At 31.1% G+C, this 17,263-nt stretch overlaps 4 protein-coding genes across 4 annotated transcripts; all 4 read left to right on the top strand.

Moving 5' to 3' along the window:
- The first annotated feature begins 2,612 nt into the window (after positions 1-2,612).
- LOC25487044 (probable glutathione S-transferase) lies at positions 2,613-4,757 on the top strand. The gene is made up of 2 exons (XM_013608894.3): positions 2,613-3,095; positions 4,077-4,757. The coding sequence occupies exons 1-2, from the start codon at positions 2,781-2,783 to the stop codon at positions 4,419-4,421; spliced, it is 660 nt and encodes a 219-aa protein (XP_013464348.2). The 5' UTR covers positions 2,613-2,780; the 3' UTR covers positions 4,422-4,757.
- Positions 4,758-9,878: 5,121 nt separating this feature from the next.
- On the top strand, positions 9,879-11,787 carry LOC25487043 (probable glutathione S-transferase). The gene is made up of 2 exons (XM_013608893.3): positions 9,879-10,335; positions 11,087-11,787. Exons 1-2 carry the CDS (start codon positions 10,021-10,023, stop codon positions 11,429-11,431), a joined length of 660 nt encoding a protein of 219 aa, XP_013464347.3. The 5' UTR covers positions 9,879-10,020; the 3' UTR covers positions 11,432-11,787.
- A 1,875-nt stretch (positions 11,788-13,662) lies between these two features.
- On the top strand, positions 13,663-14,937 carry LOC25487042 (probable glutathione S-transferase). The gene is made up of 2 exons (XM_013608892.3): positions 13,663-14,155; positions 14,285-14,937. Exons 1-2 carry the CDS (start codon positions 13,841-13,843, stop codon positions 14,627-14,629), a joined length of 660 nt encoding a protein of 219 aa, XP_013464346.1. The 5' UTR covers positions 13,663-13,840; the 3' UTR covers positions 14,630-14,937.
- Positions 14,938-15,032: 95 nt separating this feature from the next.
- On the top strand, positions 15,033-16,958 carry LOC25487041 (probable glutathione S-transferase). Its single transcript, XM_013608891.3, has 2 exons — positions 15,033-15,975; positions 16,077-16,958. Exons 1-2 carry the CDS (start codon positions 15,661-15,663, stop codon positions 16,419-16,421), a joined length of 660 nt encoding a protein of 219 aa, XP_013464345.1. The 5' UTR covers positions 15,033-15,660; the 3' UTR covers positions 16,422-16,958.
- Positions 16,959-17,263: the final 305 nt, after the last annotated feature.

Raw genomic sequence — 17,263 nt, 5'->3', positions numbered from 1 at the left:
AGTGGGCTAGCAGTGTGTTTTTGGTGGCTATAACTCTTTTGGGTTTTGGTTTGGTGTTTCGCATATATTCGACACCTTGTAATTGTTCTTCTTTTTACCCTGCTTGGTGCGTCTTACACCGGCTTGAGGTAATAATATTGACTGTCTAAAAAATTAAAAATGATCGACTTTATTTTGATGACGGCCATCCCAAACATTTTTGTGTGGCTCCGCCACTGCCCAACAGAGACCTACCTGGTCTCGCCTCTTATTTTATTGTATATTTAGTGGAATTTATAGTATAGTTAAGGTTGATCACTAGTCCTTTCATTCACTAAAACCTCCTAAGTACCTCCCCTACATTGGCATCTTTCATTGAAAAATGCGTATGGTAGTAAGAATAAGAATGAACAAAAGGATAAGTCGATTAGATTAGGAGAAAAGAGGAGTATGCATCGACCTAGTTAGTTGTTCATAGTGAATCCAGGAGGTTCTTGGACTAGTTTCTCATGTACATAACATAAAAAAAGACATCCTTATAAATAATATGGAAAAGAGTCATATTTTAACTAATAACATCAAAATTTAATGAAATGTTAGGGTAATTGAGTAAAAATTGTTGGAGTATCAATTATGAGTTAGAAAGTCTCATATCAAATAAAAATTGATATGTTGAGCCACATATAAATAAGAGGGCTATAGAGCAATGAAATGTGAACAATTTTAAAGGGTCTATTGGGGCACCCATCAAATCTCAAATCAAATGGTAGAACAAAAATTGAGAGATGTATGGATAGAAACATGAGAATGAGAATAAAATGAAAAATAGGACCTCAAAATAACAATAACCATGAGAATAATAATAATAAAATAAATTATAAATCAATTGTTTTATTTTATTTAATTAAATTAGTAAATATTTTTTTCCTGTGCCACATGGCATGTAACGATTGGGCCACGTGGCACTCGGTTATTTTTTTACCTTTTTTTTAACAGTCAACTAACAGCAAGGACCAAAACCAAATTTTTTATAAAGTGCAAGGACTAAAACCAAACAAAAAAAAATGCAGGACCAAAGCCATAAAATGGTGCGACTGCATGGACTAATGACACATTTAAGCCTTTATGAAATATGACAAATTTGTGGGTCCAGCCGATTAAAATATCATAACTAATACTATTTAGGCTTAAATGTGCTTTTGGTCCCTTAACTAAAAAAAAGATTGTTTGGATACTTTATCTTTATCTCTGTTACCTGTTTTGGTCCCTTCTGTTAAAAAAATTCAAAAAACTGTTAGGGTTTATATTATTCATCTTCTTCCTTCTCTTTCCATCATCTTCATCATGATCTTCATCATCAACAACACACCAATCCAAAAAAAAAAAAAAAAAAAATCTTTTTCATCATCATCAAAGCCCATCATCTTCATCAAATCAACAAATCCTTCAATCTTTCCTCTTATGTGTTGAATCTCAAACTCAAAGCTTCCTTCTATGAATAATCATCTATTGAATCTCAAACCCAAATGATCTTCAATTTTCTGACTTCTCTCTCTTCCCTGCAATTCTTTACCGAACTCTCTCTCACGTCGGCCTCCGCCTTCTCTCTCCCCTTTCTCTTCCATTCTTCTGTTTCTTTTCGATCTCCCACTCTCCCTCTCGTGCAGTCTCCCTTTATGGGTTTAAAGGATAAAAAAAAAGATTTTTATAATCAAGTGTTCTTGTTGTTGGTTCGAGAATGGATTGTTTGGTGAAGGTTATGATTTGGTTGTACGGTTGCAAGAGAATGAATTTTTGGACATGGAAAGGTTTGAAGAGGTTGGATTTGAATTTAAAAAAAATTGTTGTTTGGTAAATTAGAGTGATTTTTTTTCTTCTGGGTTGGTATGTTTTTAATGATGAATATCATGAAGAAGATGATGGAAGGAGAAGGAAGAAGATAAATAATATAAACCCTAACGGTTTTTTGAATTTTTTTAACGGAAGAGACCAAAACAAGTAACGGAGATAAAGATAAAGTACTCAAATAATTTTTCTTTTTAGTTAAGGGACCAAAAGCACATTTAGACAACTCATGATACAACAAAAATATGCTCTATTCAGCTACATTTATAAGGGAAAAAACTATTTTTTTAATTTCATTGAATATCTACTGTATATGGTTAAATACATAAGGTATTCAATAAATTTAAAAAATATTTTTTTGATTATAAATGCGATCGGATGAGTGAGAAGAAACAATAAAATATATAAATATAATATGATCTTTTCTCGTGAGTTGATATTTAACTTGATGCATACGTGAAACAGTCCCGAGTCCACCCTTTCAAGAAAATGATTAAACAAATAAAAATATTAACTAATATCCCTAAGACACTGGTTAATAAGACTGATATAAAAAATTTATATTAAAAAATAATAAAAAGTGAAATGTTCAAGTTTATAAGAGTTAAAAAGTTGTTATTTTAAATTAAAAATTTATTTTTAACTTTCTTAACTAATATTTCGTTAACATAACCCTTAAAGAAATTAAAACAGGTGTAGCAATCTCTAGAGAAATCTAACATATGTCGGAACATAAATCCTAAATTTCGCCTAGAACATGGTCCATACCAAAGTTAAGATTGTCTACATGTCCTCACAAACTCACTGTTCCATATTCCACATTTTCACACGCTACATCTCCACGCTTTTCACTCCACATCTCACTCTATAAATACAGAGTTCCATCCTTTGTACTTTCTCACAGCCACACATTTCTTCTTCTTCCATAACAATTCATTCTTTTCTTTCTACTAGCCATGGCTGATGAAGTGATTCTGCTAGATTACTGGGTAAGTCCATTTGGCATGAGGGTCAGAATAGCCTTAGCTGAAAAGGGTATCAAACATGAGTACAGAGAAGAAGATTTAAGGAACAAAAGCCCTTTGTTGTTACAAATGAACCCTGTTCATAAGAAAATCCCTGTTCTTATTCATAATGGTAAATCAATTTGTGAATCTTTAATTGCTGTTCAGTATATTGATGAGGTTTGGAATGAGAAATCTCCTTTGTTGCCTTCTGATCCTTATCAGAGATCACAAGCTAGATTCTGGGCTGATTATGTTGATAAGAAGGTATATTAATTTACCCTTTTCTATGATTCATCATTGCATGTGATTGTTTGTTGGTTAGAATTTGTTTATCATTGGTTTTGTTGACCCTTTTGTCCCTTGTTGATGAAAGTTTTTATTCTTTTGCATTTTTAGTATTAATTCTTTAATTAATTCTTTTGCATGTGATTGTTTTGGCATTTCTGAAATTTAACTTTTTTTTGAACTTATTTTGAATGACTTATTAGAGGTTTATAGCATATTTGAGACTGTTTTTCTGAGAGTTTACCAAAACAACTTATTCACATGTCTATGATCTGCTTTTAGCTTATTAAAATGTGCTTTTCGGCTTAGTTTCATAACTCAAAGATAGCTTATGAAAGCAACTTATAGTTTATATACACTTATAAATAAGTTTACATAAATTAATTTTTGCTTTAAAAATAGTTTATATATGAGCACTTCTATGATAAAACTAGCTACTTAACTAAGCTATTAAGTTATTGTTAAAGAGTCTCAAATCGTCTGAACATGTATTTATAAGTGGAGGGAATTTTCATCTCATAAATCGATTTTTTTGGGGTTGTATTAAGTCCAATCACAATTTCTAAGATGGTATCAAAGCCTATGATAAGATCTATTAGGTCACCTGCTATCAGGTTTCCGTTATTGGCTACCCACCATTTAGTCTACGAACCAAGCCCAATCACAACGGACAAAAGATGACATGAACATATGCTTATAAGATGGCATGAACCAAGCCCACTTATAAACATATGTTCAAATATGTTCATATTAAGGGCCGTAATATGGATCAATTATATGTATCTCAACTATTTGAAGATAGTTTGAAATTTGGAACACTTTTCTTTTGAACAATACAAGCTATTTGATGTTTTTCAGCATGCATGGTCACTATTAGCAAGTATTAGTCTTAGGTAGCTGTTGTTTTTCTTGTTATTGCATTTGATGATCTAATTGTGTGTAATTCTCGTTGTGAAATAGATCTATGAAGTTGGAAGGAACCTTTGGACCAAAAAAGGAGAAGAACAAGAAGCTGCCAAGAAGGAATTCATAGAGGCTCTCAAATTGTTGGAGCAAGAGCTGGGAGACAAGACTTACTTTGGAGGAGACAAGATTGGTTTTGTGGATGTAGCACTTATTCCATTCTACACTTGGTTTAAAGGCTATGAGACCTTTGGCAACATCAATGTAGAGAAGGAATGCCCTAAGTTCATTGCTTGGGCCAAGAGATGCATGCAGGTTGAGAGTATTTCCAAGTCACTCCCTGATCAAGATAAGGTGTATGGCTTCATTGTGGAGATCAGGAAGAAGTTTGGCCTTGAGTAGGTTGGAGATGTTAGGTTAAGTTTATGTTTAGATGTGTGGTGAGTTTGGCGAAACCATGATGATGCCTTGATTTTGTTGAAGCTCGAAAGTGTAGCTTTTGTTAAAATCACGGTGGTTCATTGCGGTATTGTTATTCTCACCATGAATCAAAACATGTAGTACTAAATGATTTCAGTTTTCTCAACCTTTCTGTTGGAATAATTATGTAATAAAAAGGCACTTTGATGTGCCAAACTTTGTGGTTTTTGTAGGAAATTATTCTGAAGTACTTGTGAATTGTAATGGATCTTTGATCTGTTAGTTTTTATACATTGTTATGCACTCTTTCATGTGAAACTATTTTATGAGAGATTTCTCTTGGTTTCTCTTTTGATTTTTTAATCTCTCTTGATCAAGGTATTAAGCTTGAAATTTATCCCTCCTCACTTCTTTCTCTCAGCCGTAGCCACCACACCTTCCACCCTTGAGAAATTGAGTTTTTGGAGCTAGTATGATCTAGAACTAAGAGTAGAAGAGGATTATGAGCCTTAAAGCAATTGAAAAACTTATGGAGAGCTTGGTTTTTCTATCCTTTCCTCTCTTGAGAAAGATTTAAGCTAGGGTTTGGGTAAATAAGTGAAATTTGGAGCTTGTGGCATCAATTGAAAGTTTTCTTGAGGTGAGTTTCCAATAAGCTTTGTTTTTTAGAAGTTGTGTTGTTTGAGAATAGAATGAAATTAGGATTTGGAATTTAAGAAATTATTAGGGAAAAGTGATTGAGTTATGAAATTAAGTTGTTATATAAGTGGTTTTGAAACTGATTATACATGTTTGGCTTGGCAGAAGTCATTATCCTTGAATATTATGCGATGGGTGTTAAAATTCATAAGGACCGGTCATGGTTTTTGGCTCGTATCTTTTGTTGTGTAATCTATAATTGAGTGATTATTGAAGTTTCAGATTCAACACTTAATTCCCTTCAGTTTGGATATAATTTTTGTTTTTTTTATGATTTCGATTAGAAATGAATTCAGAAAACGCGTTTAAAGTTTGGATTTTGGTGCTGAAAACTGCTTACGGGTTCGGCATGGATTTTTCCGGAATAAGCTGAAATATGAGTTTAAGTTGGTTATGAATGATTCCATAACTGATTATGAATGCTTACATGGCTGAGCAAGAGTTTGGTTGAATTCTAAATTCAAAAGTTAGAAGCAGAAGCAATAAGCCTAAATAAGCTGTTTTGGAGAAAAGTGATTATGGAGCTGGCCGAATCTTATTTGGAGCTTATGAAATGTTAATATCCGGTTAGAATTTTAACCCTTAGAAAATGAGACTTTTATAGAAGTTCTTCGACTTAGGCTCTGTTTGATAAAAATAGCGGATAGCTGATAGCTTTTAGTTGATAAGCTAACTGAAGTGTTTGGTAAAAATAGCGGTTCAACTAGCTGATAAATGTAAAATGACATAAAGAGTATTCTTAATTCATAATAAAAATTATATCATTAATTTAAGTATTTGTAATTTTGTAAACTAATTTTTCTTTAAAAAAATACTTTAAATTTATTAATTTAATATATCATATGTATTATAATTAAATTAAATTTTATTCACTAAAATTTTATCTTATATTTATTATCATTGAAGTGTTTCCACTTTATAAAAAAAATAACATTTACCTCAAAAACAAAAAAAAAGGTAGCACTAATAGAGTAATACTAATAACAGAGAATAAAGAAAATAACACTTACCTCAAAAAAAAAAAAAAATAACACTAATAGAATAATAGTATTTTGTTTCGTAAAAGAAAAACGAAGGTATATATTTTTTCAAAAAATATAAATAAAAGCCAGCTGATATATATACAAAAATTAGAATAAAGAGATAGTAGTCTTTATTACGTAGCTTATTATAAAAATTATAAAGGATAAAAATACAATTTAAATAAAATAATAAGGGTAAAATTGGAAGAAAAAGTGAGAAGCTATAAGCTATAAGCTCAAACGCTACTTGGAATAGCTTCTGAAAAATAGCTTATAAGCTCGTGAAATAAGCTATAAGCTCTTGGTGAAAAAGTGTTACCAAACAGAGCTTTTTTGTCAAACGAGCTTATAAGCTAAAAGCTAAAAGCTCTTTTTTGGGGTTAACCAAATAGACCCTTAGATAGCCGATGCAAGTTATAAAAGCAATGGAATTAGAAACATATTAGATATACTCGCTCCGTCCTAAAATATAAGCAAAAAAATCTCATATTCTTTGTCTCAAAATATAAGAAAAAAGACCAACTTTTATGCTATTATTATGTTTTTTCAAACAAATCATCTTTCCCAATGTAAAATTAAATGTAAATTGCATTCAATTTGTTGTCCTTTTTATTTTCTCCATAATTTTTAACCAATGAAAATTATTTTTACATCTTTTCATGAAACTTATTCTAAGGATAACACAAAAAATTATACCTCAAATTACTAAGTGTTAGTTTTTTTAATAAGTATGAATTACTGTTTTTTGCTTATAAATTAGGACGGAGGGAGTATGTTTTATGTTAAAATAAAAAATATCATGGCTCTTCCTAAAGGAATAACTTCGTGGCAACAGTTAATTAAATAAAATCAGTTAAGGTGTATTTAATTACATGGATTTTTATGTATGAGTGTTTTAGCAAGCTACTCCATCCGTCTTAAAATATAAGCAAAAAAATCTCATATTCTTTGTCTCAAAATATAAGCAAAAAAGACCAACTTTTATGCTATTATTATGTTTTTTCAAACAAATCATCTTTTTTAATGTAAAATTAAATGCAAATTGCATTCAATTTGTTCTCATTTTTATTTTCTCTATAATTTTTAACCAATGAAAATTATTTTTACATCTTTTCATGAAATTTATTCTAAGGAGAACACAAAAAATTATACCTCAAATTACTAAGTGTTATTTTCTTAATAAGTGTGAATTACTGTTTTTTGCTTATAAATTAGGACGGAGGGAGTACACCTTAAAATGTATTTAACTACTTTTTAGTTATAACTTGCTAAAACACACCTTAAAACAATTTTTTTTTTAAATAGAAAAAGAAAATACAAGCTTTTGTTTTCGAAATTAATTATAAACTGAATATTTTTATCTTTCAAAAAAAAAAAATAACTGAATCTTTTTATTAGTTAATGCTCAAAAGCTTGGTAAAAAAAAAAGTTCATGCTCAGAAGCTATATCGTTCACGCCCAGGAACACAAATTTTCACGCACAACATGTTCACGCAAATTATGCCAAATAATTAGGAACACAATCATTTCCTTAAGTTGGTTACAAAACTACTTCCTCCGTCCTAAATTGTATTACGTTTTGGGCATTTCACACATATTAAGAAATACAATTAATATTGTGTGAAAAAAGATATTATGAGTTGTTTTACAAAATTGTCTTTAATAAATGATATGAGAAAAATAAATGAAAGAATTGAAAGAAGAAAGGGTAATAAATAATTAAGGTTATAATAGAAAAAGTATCATTAATGTTGCATTGGTATTTTAAAGCGACATATAATTTAGGACAATTTTTTTTTCCCTAAAGCGATATACAATTTAGGACGAAGGGAGTACCTTTCTTTTTAAAATTAATTTGAGTATAGACAAAAGGGTGTTATGGTAAATAACTAGTAGGTGCAGCTTGCTAACTTGCACCACTTTAGTGTTTTTAGGTGGAAGCAAGTTAGCATCCCCCTATATATATATATAGAGAGAGAGAGAGAGAGAGAGAGAGAGAGAGATAGGATCCATTGACACCAGGTGTCAACGGATTCGTTGACACCAAATCTTGAACGTTCATTTCTCCTAATCTAAAGGTCAATAATTATTCATCAAAATCTTATTGTAGGCATTTAGTATTTCATATCTCCTTTCCTAAAGATCCTCTTGATTCCTAAACTAGATTTGTCTTCTTCACAATTATACATCCTCTACCAGCATCATATTATCAATCATTAGTTACCATGTAATTTTTTTTTTTGACATAAACATTGAATCTGAGTTTGACACCATTGGTCTCTTATTCCAAATAAAAATTACATCTTCTCCATTTCAATCTAAAATTTGGGAATTCTATCAATGAGGGAGAATTACGATTTATTCAATAAAATTCTATTTCAAAATTATGATTAATCATTATAGTGGATTATTTTTAAAGACTCAATTGCCAAACCTAAAATTCCACAAATGCAATAAAACTCATCAAAAATACCCTTAGAATCGTAGATTCAATAATTTCCTCTCAACCTCAGGTTGCTATTGTTTTCATAAATTTGGTATTATATGTTTTATTGCCTGGAAACCGTACGTGGAATTAACAAAGGGGTAGAGATGTTTACAGGAATAATATTAAGATGGGTGGGTATGTGATCATCGTAAAAGAAAATTCCAAAATAAAATGACCATGTTTTTTAATGATTGAAAAAAATAAATAATAGTATGTGATTAGAAAAAGGACGCTCATGAAATAGAATCATGAATTAATTATCAATCGTTGGATTAAATGAAATAGACTATTGAGATTTGGTGTCAACAAATTCGTTGACACCAGGTGTCAACGGATCATGACTCATATATATATATATATATATATATATATATATATATATATGGGGTTTGCTAGGATACACCTACTAATTTTTATTAAGGTGTGTTTTAGCAAAGATATAACTAAAAAATTGTTAAATACATTTTATGGTGAATGTTGCTAAAACACACATTCTAGAAAATAAGTGGGTATATGTTAGCAACTTCTATAGACATTTACTAGGATACACCCACTTATTTTTTTTAGAAGGTGTGTTTTAGCAAGTTATAACTAAAAAGTGGTTAAATACACTTTAAGGTGTAGCTTGCTAAAACACTTCCACATAAAAACTAGTGGATGTGTTCTAGCATACACCCACTTATTTTCTAGAAGGTGTGTTTTAGCAACATTCACTTTAAGATGTATTTAACAACTTTTTAGTTATATCTTTGTTAAAACACACCTTAATATATATATATGGGTTTTGCTAGAAAACACATTTTATGAAGGTGTCTTTTAGCAAAATTATAACTAAAAAGTGGATAAGCACACCTTGAGGTGTGACTTGCTAAAAGACGCATTGTAATAATATTATACATTGAATTAACCATAATTTTGCTACGTGAAAGAGTCCACCCTTTTAAAAAGAGTAATGATATTTGTAAAATCAACTATTCATATGATAACTTCTTTTTATCTCTTTCTATTATTCAATAACAAAAGAAAAAGAGTAAATTTATTATGTGAATATGAGAGAAAGAATAATTCAAAATTAAGTTGTCATCATCAAATAGTTATACATATCATTTTTCTTCGAAGAAACTGATTAAACAAGATAAAACGGTTGTAGCAATCTCTAGACAAAATCTAACATATGTCGAAACATAAATTCAAAATTTCACCTAGAACTAGAAACATGGTCCACACCAAAGTTAAGATTGTCTACATGTCCTCACAAACTCACCGTTCCATATTCCATATCTCACTCTATAAGAGAGTTCCAACCTTTATCCTTTGTCACAGCCACACATTTCTTCTTCTTCCATAGCAATTCATTCTTCTCTAACTAGCCATGGCTGATGAAGTGATTCTGCTAGATTACTGGGCAAGTCCATTTGGCATGAGGGTCAGAATAGCCCTAGCTGAAAAGGGTATCAAGCATGAGTACAAAGAAGAAGATTTAAGGAACAAGAGCCCTTTGTTGTTACAAATGAACCCTGTTCATAAGAAAATCCCAGTTCTTATTCATAATGGTAAATCAATTTGTGAATCTTTAATTGCTGTTCAATATATTGATGAAGTTTGGAATGAGAAATCTCCTTTGTTGCCTTCTGATCCTTATCAGAGATCACAAGCTAGATTCTGGGCTGATTATGTTGATAAGAAGGTATATTAATTTACCCTTTTCTATGATTCATCATTGCATGTGAATATGTGATTGTTTGTTTATTTATCATTGGTTTTGTTGACCCTTTTGTCCCTTGTTGATGAAAGTTTTATTCTTTTGCATTTTTAGTATTAATTCTTTGATTAATTTTTTTGCATGTGATTGTTTGTGCTTCTTTTACATTTCTGAAATTTAAGTTTTATTTATTTATTTTATTTTACATTTTTTTAAATTATTATCTGTAAGTTTTTTCATGAGAAAATATAGGAGTGTGCATTCAGCATAACTTAGAGCTTATTTTGAACAATTTATTAGAGGTTTATAGCATTTGTGAGAATGTTTTCTGAGAGTTAAGCAAAACAGCTTATTCAAATGTGCTTTTTCGGCTTAATTTCATAAGCTCTCAAAGATAGCTTAGGAAAACAACTTATAGTTTATATAAACTTATAGATAAGTTAATCTAAGACAAATTAACTATTGTTATAAAAATCATTTATATTTGAGCACTTATATAATAACAAGTAGCCACTTAACTAAGCTATTAAGTTATTTATCCAAACAAGGGCCTTAATATGAATCAATTATATGTTTCTAAGTATTTGAAGATAGTTGAGATTTGGAACACTTACGAGCTATTGGATATTTTTCAGCCTGCATGGTCACTATTAGCAAGTATTAGTCCTTGGTGACTGTTGTTTTTCTTGTTATTACATTGATGATCTAATTGTGTGTGATTCTCATTGTGAAATAGATCTATGAAGTTGGAAAGAACCTTTGGACCAAAAAAGGAGAAGAACAAGAAGCTGCCAAGAAGGAATTCGTAGAAGCTCACAAATTGTTGGAGCAAGAGCTGGGAGACAAGACTTACTTTGGAGGAGACAAGATTGGTTTTGTGGATGTAGCACTTATTCCATTCTACACTTGGTTTAAAGGCTATGAGACCTTTGGCAACATCAATGTAGAGAAGGAATGCCCTAAGTTCATTGCTTGGGCCAAGAGATGCATGCAGGTTGAGAGTATTTCCAAGTCAGTCCCTGATCAAGATAAGGTGTATGGCTTCATGGTGGAGATCAGGAAGAGGTTTGGCCTTGAGTAGGTTGGAGATGTTAGGTTAAGTTTATGTTTAGATGTGTGGTGAGTTTGGCGAAACCATGATGATGCCTTGATTTTATTGAAGCTCGAAAGTGTAGCTTTTGTTAAAATCACGGTGGTTCATTGCGGTATTGTTATTCTCACCATGAATCAAAACATGTAGTACTAAATGATTTCAGTTTTCTCAACCTTTCTGTTGGAATAATTATGTAATAAAAAGGCACTTTGATGTGCCAAACTTTGTGGTTTTTGTAGGAAATTATTCTGAAGTACTTGTGAATTGTAATGGATCTTTGATCTGTTAGTTTTTATACATTGTTATGCACTCTTTCATGTGAAACTATTTTATTGTTTGGTAAATGTTGTTAAGGCAGGATATAAAATACTATCCTATATTTCACGGGAATGATTTTCTCATTGTTCCTCTTTTGATTTAAGGAATTTCTTCTTGTATAAAAAATGGTTAAGAACACTTAGATACCAGTCGTTCATTTAAGAGCACTTGCATTTTTGCCTCAATAGATACTTTTTTGAAGAAGCCTCCATAGATACTTGTTTTTCAACAATTTTTATATATTAAATATAGGGTTAGTATATATTTACTCCCCTTGTAATATAACGAGTTTTGATTTACCCTTATGTAATATTCTTTAGATTTCAAGCATGTAAGATGAAGATTTTTTGATTTTGAACCGTAAGCCCATCTAATTGTGCAAATAAGTTGATGTGGAACACGAACTATGATAAAAGGATGACGTGATAAACTGATTTGGCTTTTATTCAGTCATAGGTGACTCAACATACCACATCAACTTAAGTGTCAAATCATATATTATGAGGATTTAAAACCAAATAATCTTCACGTCACAAGGTTATAATCTATTTTTTTTTACATAGGATAAATTAAAACTCACTAATATAACGGATAAACAAATATTAACCCTTAAATATATTTTTATCTTAAAGATAACCATGGTATTATAGCACAAAAAGTACCTTAGGTTGAGTGTAGTTAGCCAAAAATTATACTGTTCATTGTCTAAATATACATTAAATATATTTAGAGTACTTGATTTAATAACACTACCAACTGGAAAATACTTGGGTGACATAGAGTTGGGTGATATTGGTGACATTGGCCAATCACAATGCCGCAATGCTTGTGTTTCTCTCTCTTTCACAAGCATTGTGGCATTTGTGATTGGTCAATGTCACCAATGTCACCCAACTCTATGTCACCTAAGTGTTACCCCTACCAACTACATGCACCATACTAACATATTTTTCTCTTTCTTCATATATTAAATATAATTTTGTGAGTCACATATGTTAAATGATAATAAATATTATATTTAATTTATTTCAGAATAAGTATTATATGTTAGAAATATAAAATGAGTGTTCATTCTAACTAGAAATGGAAATGAATATCCATGGTACAAATATTATGATATCTACAAGCGCCACCATATCGGTAATCCACATGTGTTGAAGTATCCACGAATACTGCGGATATCCATGGAGTTTTTAAAAATGTTTTTTTAATTACCTAAATATTTCAATTTTAAACACGAATTTTAATTTTATAAGTCTTACATAATCCATTAAATTTCATAAACCATACAAATTTCATAGTCCTTACATAATCTTTACAAATTCTCGACATTCATTCCAATTTTCAACTAATGGACATTTAAAAAAGAATAAATGACTTATGTATTTCATGCTTAAAAAAAAGTCTATAAGTTGTAAAACAACTTATACAAATTTTCTACTAATTAAAAACTAGGATTGTTTCAGAAAGCCTAAAACTCACGTTTAAATAGGAGATTGTCATGTATGAGAATTCAGGTTAAGCTGAGCTATTCAACTTAACGATATTTACCGATCAAATTAAAATAAGGGGATCAAAAGTATATTTAAACCAAACATAAATTACAAGGTTGTTATAAATTATAATTAAATAATTGAAATGACGTGATTTAGTCTTGAGTAATGATATTTGTACAATCTTTTGAGACAATTTTTTGGACAACCTTGCTATTTTATATATTTATTGGTCAAAAACAATAGAGAGAATATTGTCGAAAAAAAAAAATAATAGAGAGAAAAATGAAGAGAGAGAATAAAAATATAATGTGAATATGAGAGAGAAAATTGTCAAATACCAAAATAATTGTTCAAATATCATTTCTCTTTTAAAAAACTGAATAAACATATCAAAGACTTTGTAGCAATCTCTAGAGAAATCTAACATGTGTCGGAAAATAAATTCTAGACTTCACCTAAAGAAGTGATTGTCTTTCTATACATATATCCTCCCAAAGTCACTTCCATATTCCACATTTTCTCACAGCCACACATTTATTTCTTCTTCTTCCATTCCTCTTTCTGTTATTCTCTCTAACTAGTCATGGCTGATGAAGTGATTCTGCTTAATTACTGGCCAAGTCCATTTGGAATGAGACTCAAAATAGTCTTAGCTGAAAAGGGTATCAAGCATGAGTACAGAGAAGAAGACTTAAGCAACAAAAGCCCTTTGTTGCTACAAATGAACCCTGTTCACAAGAAAATCCCTGTTCTCATTCATAATGGTAAACCAGTTTGTGAATCTTTAATTGCTGTTCAATATATTGATGAGGTTTGGAATGATAAATCTCCTTTCTTGCCTTCTGATCCATATCAGAAAGCACAAGCTAGATTCTGGGCTGATTATATTGATAAGAAGGTATATAAATTTACCCTTTTCTATGATTCATCATTGCATGTGATTGTTTGTTGGTTATAGTTTGTTTATCATGGTTTTGTTGACCCTTTTGCCTCTTGTTGATGAAAGTTTCAATTCTCTGTCAAATAGATCTATGAAGTTGCAGGGAACCTTTGGACCAAAAAAGGAGAAGTGCAAGAAACTGCAAAGAAGGAATTCATAGAAGCCCTTAAACTCTTGGAGCAAGAGTTGGGAGACAAGAATTTTTTTGGAGGAGACAAGCTTGGTTTTGTTGATGTAGCATTTATTCCATTATACAATTGGTTTAGAGGCTATGAGGCCTTTGGCAAGATCAGTGTAGATAAGGAGTGCCCTAAGTTCTTTGCTTGGGCCAATAGATGCATGGAGATTGAGAGTGTTTCCAAGTCACTCCCTGATCAGGATCAGATCCATGATTTGATTGTGCAGATCAAGAAGAAGGCTGGCCTTGAGTAGGTTGGAGATGTTAGGTTAAGTTTATGTTTGGATGAGTGATGAGTTTGGCGAAAACACAATGATGCGTTGATTTTGTTGAAGCTCGAAAGTGTAGCTTTTGTTAAAATCGTGGTGGTTTATTGTGATGTTTGTTATTCTCAACACGAATCAAAACATGTAGTACTAAATAATTTCAGTTATCTTAACCTTTCTGATGTTATAATTATGTAATAAAAAGGCATTTTGATGTGCCAAACTTTGTGCTTTTTGTAAGAAAGTAGTTTCAAACACTTGTGAATTGTGATGGATCATGGATCTTTGATCTGTTAGTTGTTGGTCTTTTAATTAAGTATAAAAACTAAGAATGATGTATTTTCAGAATAATGAACACAATGAGTACAAAAATGATAAAGAAAACAATGTTTTGATTTTTTTTTTTAATTTCTGAAAATACTTTATTTTCAAGAGTTTTAAAAGAAAATGATGAGGAAAGTATTGGTTCTAAGACATGCAATTTTTAAACAAGCATAAGCATATACTATACTGATCCTGCAGGCCAACAAGCTACCTCAATTCATTAGGTATTAGTTCTGTATTTTGTATTTGTTGCTTCTGATTTGTTGTTAATACTTGTGATGACCAACTTATATAATATTATCATTTTGGAAATGCCGAGAAGTCTATTTAACATTGACACTTTAGATTGAAGACGTAGTCGATGTTCAACATGTGTTGGTATATGACTTGGACACAACCATTTTTATTTTCTTAAATTATTATCGGTGCCTACTTGTTAATATCAATGTCGTGACCAATGTTCGTGTCTGTGTCCGTATTTAATAGCAAAGAAATGGTCTCAAAGGAAACAATATGCATAGTAATATCCGTCCAATTCCCAACTAGTTGTTTTATTTCCCTTGTTTATTGTTATTTCAAGCTTCTCAACATTTTCTATAAATTGAGAACCCAAACCAAATAGCTGAACCATTCACTTCTGCATCAAACATCAATTTTATTTGGTTGTTGGAAGTCTTGTCTCTTGTGTCTCAACAATGGCAGATGAAGTAATCCTGTTAAATTTCTGGCCAAGTCCTTATGGCATGAGGGTCCTAATTGCACTAGAGGAAAAGGGTATCAAGTATGTGAACAAGGAAGAGGATTTCAGTAACAAGAGTCCTTTACTCCTACAAATGAATCCAATTCACAAGAAAATTCCAGTTCTAATCCATAATGGCAAATCCATTTGTGAGTCACTAAATATTGTTGAATATATTGATGAGGTTTGGAATGATCATTCTCCTTTTTTGCCTTCTGATCCTTACCAAAGATCCCAAGCTAAATTCTGGACTAACTATGTTGACACTAAGGTACTTCTTGTGCTTCAATACATGATTATATCTCTAAGACAAGATTTAGGTGCATTTTCATATGTAAATTTTGTACTAACTTACTATTATGAATGAAACAGATATATGATATTGGGATGAAGTATACAAAAAGTAAAGGAGATGAGAAAGAAGCTGCAAAGAAAGAATTGCTTGAGGGTATTAAAGTGATGGAAGAACAGTTGGGAAAAAAACCTTATTTTGGTGGAGACAACTTTGGCCTTGTGGATGTGGCACTTGTTCCATTGTTTTGCATGTTTTATACTTATACTTTTGCTGGAAAGTTCATTGATGATGAAAAATATCCCACTATCACTTCTTGGGCCAGAAGGTGTATTCAAAAAGAGAGTGTGTCTAAGGCTATTCCTCAAGAGGAAAAGCTGAAGCGATTTCTAGATGAGAATAGACTTTTACATCGCGGAGATTAGAAGAAAGGACTAGGTGGGAAGGAAATATTTATTTTCTCTACCGGGAATGATATCCAGACACCGATCTTTTCCTACAGATTCGACATTTGGTTAATCACATTTAAAAATATGGTTAGTTTAGTGAGTAGATGGTTAGTTAAATTCACAATGAATATTGTGGTTAACTCAACTACATCACTAACGACGATTTCACAATTTTCAAGGTCATCTAAATGAATCATATACTAAACTGATTTAACCATAATTTTACATGTGATTGACTAGGTGTCGTAGCTATAGGGAAAATAAGATTTCCTTGAAACATTTTCGTTTCTCTATTCACTTGTTTATTGTAAACTGTAGTTGTATGGTTGTCTTCAAAATAAGATTTCGAATTGTGACTGCAGTCGTAACTGTAACTATGACTGCAGTAATAGTTATGAATAGTAATTTAAAGTAATGTTTCATAATAATAGCATAACAAACTGGCATTTAGGTTTGCCATTGGTTTTGCTATTTATGTTCTTCTGAAAGAATGTTTTATATTTGAAGCATAGTGTAACCTTCTCCTTTTTCTTTAACTCTTTGTCTAATTTTTTTAGTTGATGTAGATCAAAATTCCATAAATTCATACTTTAGGTTTAATTCAAGGTATATTAGATGACAGAACACTATACAGTTAGCAGCTATAAAAAGGGATCAAACCAGTATGAACTTGCATTACCTGATTGCAAATCTTTCAAATCCGAGCACGCAGGCAAAATACTAGACACAGTCATCGAATCCAGTTTCACCCCATTCCATCCCATTTTGCGAGAAATGGCCAGAGCCTCCCAGGGAAATCCACAGCTAACATAGCATGA

The sequence above is a fragment of the Medicago truncatula genome, chromosome 2, assembly GCF_003473485.1.
Source record: "Medicago truncatula cultivar Jemalong A17 chromosome 2, MtrunA17r5.0-ANR, whole genome shotgun sequence".
NCBI lineage: Eukaryota > Viridiplantae > Streptophyta > Magnoliopsida > Fabales > Fabaceae > Medicago > Medicago truncatula.
This window is presented reverse-complemented; position numbering and strand designations above follow the sequence as displayed.

Coding starts and splice junctions, on each gene's coding strand:
- LOC25487042 (XM_013608892.3), top strand. CDS start 13,841: ATGGCTGATGAAGTGATTCTGCTTAATTACTGGCCAAGTCCATTTGGA. Junction 14,156..14,284: donor CTGATTATATTGATAAGAAG/GTATATAAATTT, acceptor TCTGTCAAATAG/ATCTATGAAGTTGCAGGGAA.
- LOC25487043 (XM_013608893.3), top strand. CDS start 10,021: ATGGCTGATGAAGTGATTCTGCTAGATTACTGGGCAAGTCCATTTGGC. Junction 10,336..11,086: donor CTGATTATGTTGATAAGAAG/GTATATTAATTT, acceptor ATTGTGAAATAG/ATCTATGAAGTTGGAAAGAA.
- LOC25487044 (XM_013608894.3), top strand. CDS start 2,781: ATGGCTGATGAAGTGATTCTGCTAGATTACTGGGTAAGTCCATTTGGC. Junction 3,096..4,076: donor CTGATTATGTTGATAAGAAG/GTATATTAATTT, acceptor GTTGTGAAATAG/ATCTATGAAGTTGGAAGGAA.
- LOC25487041 (XM_013608891.3), top strand. CDS start 15,661: ATGGCAGATGAAGTAATCCTGTTAAATTTCTGGCCAAGTCCTTATGGC. Junction 15,976..16,076: donor CTAACTATGTTGACACTAAG/GTACTTCTTGTG, acceptor TGAATGAAACAG/ATATATGATATTGGGATGAA.